Source organism: Helianthus annuus, chromosome 17 (genome assembly GCF_002127325.2).
Source record: "Helianthus annuus cultivar XRQ/B chromosome 17, HanXRQr2.0-SUNRISE, whole genome shotgun sequence".
Classification (NCBI taxonomy): Eukaryota; Viridiplantae; Streptophyta; class Magnoliopsida; order Asterales; family Asteraceae; genus Helianthus; species Helianthus annuus.
This window is the reverse complement of record NC_035449.2, coordinates 88,391,106-88,402,073: the sequence shown is the minus strand read 5'-3', so window position 1 is coordinate 88,402,073 and position 10,968 is coordinate 88,391,106. Positions and strand designations below refer to the sequence as shown.

At 32.6% G+C, this 10,968-nt stretch overlaps 1 protein-coding gene across 1 annotated transcript; it reads left to right on the top strand.

Moving 5' to 3' along the window:
* Window positions 1-5,639: 5,639 nt before the first annotated feature.
* On the top strand, window positions 5,640-7,102 carry LOC110922526. The gene is made up of 4 exons (XM_022166817.2): window positions 5,640-5,802; window positions 5,913-6,242; window positions 6,319-6,513; window positions 6,595-7,102. The coding sequence occupies exons 1-3, from the start codon at window positions 5,677-5,679 to the stop codon at window positions 6,385-6,387; spliced, it is 525 nt and encodes a 174-aa protein (XP_022022509.1). The 5' UTR covers window positions 5,640-5,676; the 3' UTR covers window positions 6,388-6,513; window positions 6,595-7,102.
* Window positions 7,103-10,968: the final 3,866 nt, after the last annotated feature.

Below are 10,968 nucleotides of genomic sequence, written 5' to 3'. Positions count from 1 at the left end.
CAAAAGAAGGAAACAAAGCCAGTTAGGAGCTGAAACTGTTCAAGAAATTCTTACTGGAAATGCTGTTGTAAAAGAAGGCTTGTTAAGAAAGTTAAAAGAAGAACTTGAACAGGAAAACTCTGCTACCACTGCTCAGCCAATGATGAACAGGCCAGCCTCACCAAATACTTCTGCAAATAAGCATCTCCCAAGAAACCCACCAGGCTCAAAAATACAAAAGCGGAAAACTGACAAACAGACCTACGTATTGACTTTGCTCAGGTCTGGTGGAGAAGTGGAGAAAATATAAAGGGAACAAGCTCTTGGCCTGAGTCTTGAAGATTTGCAGGATCTCCTTGATCTTCCACTTAGCAGGGATGATGAAGATACAGATGCCCTTGACTTTGAATTACAATTTAAAGGTCAGATAAGGGAGCTGTTAATGAGGCAATAAAATGTCCACAAATCATGAAGGGTTTTGGCATTATCTGTTCCAGGGGGAGATTGTTGGGATTGAACCCTATCAGAGGAACAGATAATTAAAGCCAAAACTGGATCATAGCAGTGGATCCTGAATAAGTAGATGTTGATATACAAATCTCTCCCCTTGAAAGTGATTACAACTACTGGTGACCTCCTATCTGCTGATCTTGCTAAACTGCTGACCCATAACTGCTGCTCAACTAAAGATCTGATGAAAGACTAAAGTCCTGCTGATTCAATCTACTGCCTTGAGTCAAGCACTGCTGGTCCGGACAAGTGCTGCTGGGTTCACATCAGTAGAAGGTTGCAGCAGATGTTCTAAAGTCTGTTTTGTAATAGAATGTATTAGCAGTAGTTAACACAAGCAGTGTCTGTATAGATCAGAGGTTAGAGCTTGTTAGGAGGTTAGATGTCACTATCATGGTGACATCAGCTAAGATGCTCAGTAGTTTTCAAGTGCCTATAAATAGTTCAGTACTTGGTACTGTTCTATTAGCTCTTTGCATCATTCGTCTTCTTTGCACGAACAAACTACTGAGCTCTGGCTGAGGGGGAGTTTGCAATCATTCATCAATCATTGTAATCGTGTTTGAAATAAATTCAATCTTTCGGTTCATTTTGTAAAGATGTTTGATAAAAGTATTACTCTCGTTTGATTGTATGCAAAGTTTGTTTTCATCTTAATTTCCGCTGCACGCTCATCCATCTTCATCTTATTTACAAACATAAAATACAATCAAAAACAAACTCAGATCCAACAAGAAATTATGTTAGTTTTTTTTTATAACATTTGCCCAAGAAGATATAAGGGTTAAGGTATGTACGATATGCAATGATGGATGGAATATGAGAGTTTTTTCAATATAAGAGTTAAATTTTGTAAAAAAAAATGATATTCAATAAAAACTGGGGGAAGCATGGAAGGAAGGTGAATGCTCTAAATTGTGGTAATGGTACTTTCTTTTTTCTTATAAGTCACTTAATTTTTTTTACACATAAAAAAACAAAATACTTTCTTTTTTGTTTAATAAAAGTCTCTCAACATTTTTTTCACATAAAAAATACTAGCCTAATTTCTTGTTTGTGTCATAATGTTCCCTTTAACAACTTTTTATGAATTATATTATACTTGCGAAAAATTATTTGTTTATACTTGCGAAGAAGGATTTTTGTTAATTAAATTTTTAACGATTTGAAATTTGTGTATACCATTTTATATGTTTTTTTTTGTTTTTTATTCTATTTTGTTGAGTTATGTGACCCACATTCATGTATTTTATTGTATTATTTTCCGAATAATATTTATTGTTATGAATTTATTGAATTCAAAATGTAAAAGAAAAAACAAACATTGAAGAGACTTTGGTTTGCTAAATATCAAATGTAAAACATTAATTTATCTCAATTCTTTTCTGATGTGATACGAGTAAGTAAAAAAAATTTTCACAATTTTATTTAAATTAAACATTTGGCGTGACTTTTATATGTAAAAAGTTGTTAAGTGATTTTCAGGAGACAAAAAAAAAAAGAAGTATATTGATTGGTCTTTTGTGTGAAAAAAAATTTAAGGGACTTTTATAAGAACAAAAAAACAGAAATTATGTTAGTTTTTTTTTATAACATTTGCCCAAAAAGATATAAGGGTTAAGGTATGTACGATGTGCAATGATGGATGGAATATGAGAGTTTTTTTAAAATAAGAGTTAAATTTTGTAAAAAAAAATGATATTCAATAAAAAATGGTGGAAGCATGGAAGGAAGGTGAATGCTCTAAATTGTGGTAATGGTACTTTCTTTTTTTCTTATAAGTCACTTAATTTTTTTTACACATATAAAACAAAATACTTTCTTTTTTGTTTAATAAAAGTCTCTCAACATTTTTTGCACATAAAAAATACTAGCCTAATTTCTTGTTTGTGTCATTAAGTTCCCTTTAACAACTTTTTATGAATTATATTATACTTGCGAAAAATTATTTGTTTATACTTGCGAAGAAGGATTTTTGTTAATTAAATTTTTAACGATTTGAAATTTGTGTATACCATTTTATATGTTTTTTTTTTGTTTTTTTATTCTATTTTGTTGAGTTATGTGACCCACATTCATGTATTTTATTGTATTATTTTCCGAATAATATTTATTGTTATGTATTTATTGAATTCAAAATGTAAAAGAAAAAACAAACATTGAAGAGACTTTGGTTTGCTAAATATCAAATGTAAAACATTAATTTATCTCAATTCTAGTCTGACGTGATATGAGTAAGTAAAAAAGGTTTTCACAATTTTATTTAAATTTAACATTTGGCGTGAGTTTTATATGTAAAAAGTTGTTAAGTGATTTTCATGAGACAAAAAAAAAAAGAAGTGTATTGATTGGTTTTTTGTGTGAAAAAAAAAATTAAGTGACTTTTATAAGAAAAAAAAAAACAGAAATTATGTTAGTTTTTTTTATAACATTTGCCCAAAGAGATATAAGGGTTAAAGTACGTACGATGTAAAATGATGGATGGAATATGAGAGTTTTTTAAAATAAGAGTTAGTTTTTGTAAAAGGAAAAATGATATTCAATAAAAAATGGTGGAAGCATGGAAGGTAGGTGAATGCTCTAAATTGTGATAATGGTATTTTTTTTTTCTTATAAGTCACTTAATTTTTTTTACACATAAAAAAACAAAATACTTTCTTTTTTGTTTCATTAAAGTCTCTCAACATTTTTTGCACACAAAAAATACTAGCCTAATTTCTTGTGTGTGTCATAAAGTTCCCTTTAACAACTTTTTATGAATTATATTATACTTGTGAAAAATGATTTGTTTATACTTGCGAAGAAGGATTTTTATTTATTAAATTTTTAACGGTTTGAAATTTATGTATACCATTATATATATATATATATATATATATATATATATATATATATATATATATATATATATATATATATATAGGACAAAGATCCGTTAGGAACCACCCCTTATTGCGAGAACCGCGAGAACCAGTGTGAACACAAACAGTAATTCCTAAAAAAATCTAAAAAACACCCAAAAAATTTTTTTTTATTTTTTTACTTTTTTTTTGAAAAAATCGCTATATTTTGTTAATAAAAAAAAATAAAAAAAAAATTTCAAAAAAAAAAAAAATTTCGAGTAACAGTTATCCATGCACATGTGCATATGTGTCGTTTCTTTGTCAAATTCCGTAATTCATTACAAATAATAGTCAATTGCACTTTCATTTACACTACTACGTGTAATACACTATCTTTTACATTACCAATGTTAGAAATGCACATGTGCATCTATATGTATCAACAGGGAATAAGGTGTTTTGGTACACTACTTTCTCTTTCATCTATCATTCCATCCATAATACACAAGCATGCACATGTGCATTTCTGTCATTTCTTTGACAAATTCCGTAATTCATTACATATATTAGACAATTGCACTTTCATTTACACTACCATATGTAATACACTACTTTTTACATTACCAATATTAGAAATGCACATGTGCATTATATGTATCAACATGAAATAAGGTGTTTTGGTACACCACTTTGAATACACTTTCCCTTTCATCTATCATATCATCCATAATACACTACCATTACCTCCTACCATCCATAATACAATACCATTACCTCCTACCATCCATAATACAGTACCATTAACAATATTTTCACTTTATTACATGTATGTAAACACCATTTATACCATCCAATCAACATATTACATAAAAAATTGACAACTATAACCAAACCATCAACCACTAGATATAACTAACCAAAAAACATGTATATGGGTCTACTTCTCCATTCAAAATCACAAACTTTTTGTATCAAAACACGTTATATCATGGTTATACCTAATTATGCACATGTGCATTTTGAATATTGGTAATGTAAAAAGTAGTGTATTACTAATGGTATTGTAAATTAAAGTGCAATTGTCTATTCCTGATAATGTATTACCGAATTTGTTGAAGTAATGATACATATGCACATGTGCATGGATAACTGTTACTCGAAAAAAAAAAGCTTTTTTTTTTTTTTTTTTTTTTTTTTTTTTTTTATGGAACGAAATATAGCGATTTTTTGTTAAAAAATATTAAAAAAATAAAAAAAATTTTTTGAGTGCTTTTTTTATTTTTTTTAGATTTTATTTTGTGTTCACATTGGTTCTCGCGGTTCTCGCAATAAGGGTGGTTCTCGCATGAACCTTACCCTATATATATATATATATATATATATATATATATATATATATATATATATATATATATATATATATATATATATATATATATATATATATATATATATATTTGGTTTTTTATTCTATTTTGTTGAGTTATGTGATCCATATATTGTGTTCCGAATAATATTTATTGTTATGAATTTATTGAATTCAAAATGTAAAAGAAGACACAAACATTGAAGAGACCTTGGTTTGCTAAATATCAAATGTAAAACATTAATTTATCTCAATTCTTTTTTGACGTGATACGAGTAAGTAAAAAAGTTTTTCACAATTTTATTTATATTTAACATTTGGCGTGACTTTTATATGTAAAAAGTTGTTAAGTGATTTTCATGAGACAAAAAAAAAAGAAGTATATTGATTGGTTTTTTGTGTTTTTAAAAAAAAAAGTTAAGGGACTTTTATAAGAAAATAAACAGAAATTATGTTAGTTTTTTTATAACATTTGCCCAAAAAGATATAAGGGTTAAGGTATGTACGATGTGAAAAGTGTGTTATCTCTGTTTTGTTGAAAGAATTTCATGATAGCCAAATCTTATATCCTTCCTTCAGGGTAATAAAAAATAAAGCCGTGTGAATACTATCCACAAAGCTTCACATAACTAATGTCAAAGAATGTATTGTCCTTTGTCGATTTTTTTAATGTTGTTTTGTCCAGAAGTGTCGGGTTTGATAGGAATTGATGATTGATCTGTAAAATAATAAAAAATCAGTCTTCGGTGACCTTGGACAGGAAGGCTTGCTCCAGTCATGTAGATATTAGGTTGAAACAAACACCAAAATTAAAAAATTGAAATGAGGATGTCATATGCAAAGTTGACTATCTTGCCGTGGGGTGCAACTCCCTAAATAACCATAACCATCTATACATATATTTAAATGCATATCAAAGTGAAGCATTTATATAAATTCTATTTCCCTATGTATTCATACTTCCTCAAATTGAGTTAAATGGATAAACAAAATGAATGCAACATTCCAGGAATCCATGTTCATCAAATGAAAGAGATCGAAGAACAATATCAGTTATTGAATCATGAACGATCACGTATCAATGAAGAATTAGCACAGGAGAAGGTAACTTTTAGATTTTAGTGTTCACTGTTCATAAATCTTTTGTGCATATTACCCAATTCTAAATCTTACATATATATGTCTGTTGTTTTCGGTCACCAAATTGAAAACAGGCAGATGAAGAACAAATAAACCAGAAACTAACGAGGTTTTCGTACCTTGATAAGCTAATAGAATGGAAGATGTTGGAAATTGAGAATATTGAACATTGGAATCCAGATTATAAACTCAGGCTTGGTGTTCCATTTCGTTTGGCATCAAGAAGAACAGGTGGAAAAGATGTTAAAACAACAGTAAGACCAGATCTGAAACATTGCCGGAAACTGCTTGTCAAGAAAGGGAGGATGGACATCAATTATTTGGAAGAAGTTCTAGAAGAACATATATGTTCAATGAAATCGAGTGACATGACATATACTGGCACGCTAGAACTTAGCGATATGGTATGTTTTGTCAATCATTATCATAGATATATTTGATTTCAAAAAAATAAACCTTTGTTTCATTTACAAATTAAAGATGGAGTGCATGGCGCAAAGGATCCAACATGGAAACAAGAAACGTGCAGACGAAATGAAAATTTTTTAAAGAATAAGCAACTTCTTGGAGACCAAAGAAAGTTTCACTGAACCAGAATCCCACCCTCAGTGGTCACCAGGAAGATCAAAGCGAGATACCGATTATAATCTATATAGAAGGCATCATAAACTAAGTGTAAGACTTTTCTTCTTTGGTTATTAGTGATCTGTCTTTTATTTTTACTAGTTTTTTGAGTTATACATTTTCTTTGATTAGATTTTGTTGGGAGACGCTGACACACTAAAGAGGGAACAACACGAACGTCAAGCAAAAGCTAAAAGACTTAAAGCCGAGTTGCAATATGTGAGAAAGAAGATCAATTATTTAAACAACCAGCTTGAAAATGTTGATTCAAAGATACTCAAAGCCTATAAACACCGCAACGTGCTTCGAGACCAAAAGAAAGAGTTGGTATCGTAAATATCCTTTTTTCCATTTTGGAAAACATAATTGATTTTAGAAGTAACAATCAAGATGTGATCTTCGATGGTTGTGACTTGTGAATGTTTGGTTTGATGGGTCCATGAGGTAATTGAACTATTTAATACAAAGCAAATAAAATTTGTAAACAAGTTACATAGAATACAACATGGTGACCTTTCATTATGATATATTGTTACATGTTCTTCGAATTGATGTTTTTATGTTGGAAATGTATTTTTTTTTATTATTCCTATCTTGTAATTTTCAATTTACATACTATGTACATATGTATTTACAATCATTTGAATTGCACGTTTCATGAATATACACTTACCATCTGTATAATTTCACTATGGTAACAAGAAAATCAATTAAACTCAACAATCTAATATACTCTACAAACCAGTCGGTATGCCTACCCATGCACGCTATTCCGTATGGCCATAAGAGTTAATTAGTCGGGACGCCCGGACACGGTACCAATAACCCCTAATTGTTTCAGTTATCAAGTAAAACGGATTAATCCGACTACTTACATTTATGAGCAATCATAGGCGGCTCATTTATGTATACCCGCTCCAAGTGGCGTATTCGCCAAACCTCAAATTTTAAAACTAAAATAAGTTATGAGGATTTACCTTTTGCTAGCTTCCAATCAAATATGATTATAATTTTGCAAAAGCCGCAAGTAAAAGTATTATTGACTGAAGTCCGATTATCTGCGGGGTTCTATAGTCTGGAATGAACAGAGTTACTTATCTGCGGGGTTCTGTAGTCTGGAATGAACAGAGTTATTTATCTGACGTTACTCTCGGCTAAGTGGTTTGAGTCAGCAGGGATACAATCCCAAGTAGCCGGGTTAATGTAATAATAGTAGTTTACATATGAGGGGATCAAGCCATTCGCACCCCCGCCATCCAATACTAGTGGGTATTGAAGGAGGTCCTAGTAAGCTTGACCCAGGTCCTTGCAGGATCTATACACTGAACAAGGCAAGAACCTTACCAAACCATTTCCTTAACCCCTGACCAGGTAACCAACATATCTCTATATAGACCGTAGAGATATGAATAGTGTAAATCTTTTATTTTATATATATACAGTAAAATAACGCCAAGACCCCACGGACAAATGATTAGGAAGTTTCACCTTCAACATAAGAAACTAGTGATTAATGTCATTAATACAAAACCAAATAAAAAGTGCGAAAAGATTAAAAAACAAAAGTATTACACTAAATGCTTGTCTTCACCAAGTGATGTAAGAGACTTAGGCAAACTGGCCTTTGATTGTCAAGAACTCTTACTATCAATCTTGGATCCCGAGACTACTACACACACTCTATGATGGATGATGGATGATGGTGGTGGATGTGGGTTGTGATGGTGGTGGAGTGTGGAGTGTGGGTGAAGTGTGAGAGAGGTGGTTTGCCAAGGGATGCCTTTGAAGTGAACCAAGCACCTCTATTTATAGCCTGCACAGAAGCCCGGACACGGCCCCGTGTCTATTAGGTACGGCCCCGTGTCCATCCACTTTCTCTTTCTTCATTAAACGCAGTTTGTCTCCATTAGTTGACCACGCCTCCGTGTTCGCTGGGCACGGCCCCGTGTGCAGAACCGTATCTGTATTATCAAGATTTGCTTGGATTCTGTGAATCTTAGCGTTGACCACGGCCCCGTGTCCGCTGGGCATGCCCCCGTGTTGGGAAATAGAAGCTTCTACAACTTTGTCTTTTCTGCAGGCACTTGGGCACACCCCGTGTCCGATGGGCACGAGGCGTGTTCAGCCTTCTAATGTCTTGTTTTGCTTGGGAAGATGCTGTCGAGGGGTCGGGCATGCCACTTTTGTTCCTTTTCTTGTATTATTGTTAGATTTGGCAGCATTTTTGCTTCTTTTGTTCATTTAAGCTCATTTAACCCTGAAAATACAAAAGGAAGACAAAAGCACACTTTTTCCAACATTAGTACTAAAAAAGAGTTAGTTTAATGCCTCATTTGATGTAATTTATATGTTGTTTTTTACACATATCAAATACCCCCACACTTGAATCTTTGCTTGTCCTCAAGCAAAACTCTTTATAATGTGGCTTACACTCCCAAATGGAATGGGTAGAAGAGAAGGTTTTGGGCTTGTCTTGAGTGTCGGGATTCCAAGATCTTTATTAGGCTTTATTTTTATGTTATTTACAATCCTATTCGTTATGATTTATTTAGAACATTACATAAGAGAAATTACTTATTTGGGCATAACATGCCTCTTTAAAATTCCATTTATATAGAAGTTCACATACCTCACGGGAGATCACTCAACACTCGGCCGAAGATGTATTTTTGTGAAACACTCGGGACCGGTAAGGAACTACTTCTACCATATGCTTGCCAAGCAATCAATCCTTCTCCTTTTTAACTATAAACCTTTGTAAATATCAAGAGGACTTTGGGGAAGGGTTATGCTTGGGTTAAAGGTAGGTGGTTTTGGGTTAGTGGTTAGTAGAAAAGGGGGAAAAGCGTAAAAAGCGTCGGTTTTCGTAAAAACTTTTTATTTTTGTGACTTTTTATTCTAATGAAGCATTTTTCAAACAAAGTTCTTTTTGATTAACTTGTTTGTTTATTGCTTAACTTCATCATATTTTTTTTTTCAAATGATATGGGATGTCACAAGAAAAACCGAACTTTTTACTAAAATAAAAGGGTTTAAAATGAAAAAGGTTTTTGGTGGGTGAAGGGTGAAGGGTGTTTGTTTTATGGGATTAGAAATGAAAAGGTTTAGGCTCAAAGGGGTTAACTAAGGTGGTAAAAAAGAAAAATAATGGTGTTGAAAGAAAAAGGGTTAGTCCTAATGCCTTCATCATTTACTTACTTGGGTTTAAGTTGGTAAGGACCGGGAATGCATTGTCATGGCAAGTTATAGAGTCGTAAGAAACAAGCGGCTATTCACACAAGAAACGAAAAATGGGCATTTAGTGTGACAACTCGAGTTTCCGACTTTCACTTTCGCATTTATTGCACGTCGACTTTGACTGTTTAGTTATTGATTGGTTTAACTTGTAACGGTACGATTGGATTATAAGTGAAATGAATGTTGAATCTCTATGTGATAAATATGTGTGAAGTACTTGATCGCATGAACTTGTATCTGTTTAAGAGTTTGAAACAACCCGACAAAACAGATTTCTGTTTCGCCATAAGCGTCTCCACGAAACAAGTGTGTATGTTTCGTCACACACTTCTTTGACGAAACAAGAATGTGTTTCTTCGGCCCGGTTCATTGCAAAGCCCAGTATGGGCCCAAACTTTTATGCGTAAATATATATTAGATTAGGTTATGTACATGGGGAACAGTTATCAAATTCTCAAACCCTAGACTCCTCCCCTATTGACGACAGCCTTGTGACTTCGTGACCCTCAAAGAACGATCAAATTTACTTCCTTGTTCATCGTGGTTAGTGCAAATCATTATCCGATTATGTGTTTTAAAACGATTATGTGAATAATATTCCTGCATGTTGTCTGTGATGATAATTGATATGATAGTTGTCGGCTACTGTGTTTTCTTTTTGGTCCAATAACATCTCGCATTAGTATTGATATTATAATTGTAATCTACACTATTCTTTGATATTATTATTTGTGTGTAGTAGTCAAACCCACCGAATTGTTTGGCCCAATAACACCAAGCGGTGGTTATCAAATTGTCGGCCATTATGCTTGAAATTGCATGTGATTTTATGGAGAATTACATATAAATTGTCGGCTAGATGATTGTGAAACGACCCATCCTTGTAATCGGTCCAATGGCATGAGACTTCCACTTATATAAGGTCAAATATCATGTGGGTGGGTGAAATGATAGATGCACAGAACAAGTCACTAGCATAGGGATGTGTTATGTGAATAAGAAATTCATGAATTTATTTGATTGGTGGTGGTGGGCGGTCCATGAAGACCATTGGCTGATGGATCGGCCCAATGGTACTCAACTGCCAACCGATAACTATATTAAGAATCTGTAATTATTGCTTTTGTGTTGGACGTAGCAGATGCATTGGCGAAACACTTTTGACGGCGAAACCGACATGGCGAAACACATTGTGTTTCGCCGAGTCATGACGAAACAAACTTGACGAATCAAGAGTGTTCCGCCGAGAGATGTCACGATGAAACGGAG

Coding starts and splice junctions, on each gene's coding strand:
- LOC110922526 (XM_022166817.2), top strand. CDS start 5,677: ATGGATAAACAAAATGAATGCAACATTCCAGGAATCCATGTTCATCAA. Junction 5,803..5,912: donor AAGAATTAGCACAGGAGAAG/GTAACTTTTAGA, acceptor AATTGAAAACAG/GCAGATGAAGAACAAATAAA. Junction 6,243..6,318: donor CGCTAGAACTTAGCGATATG/GTATGTTTTGTC, acceptor TACAAATTAAAG/ATGGAGTGCATGGCGCAAAG.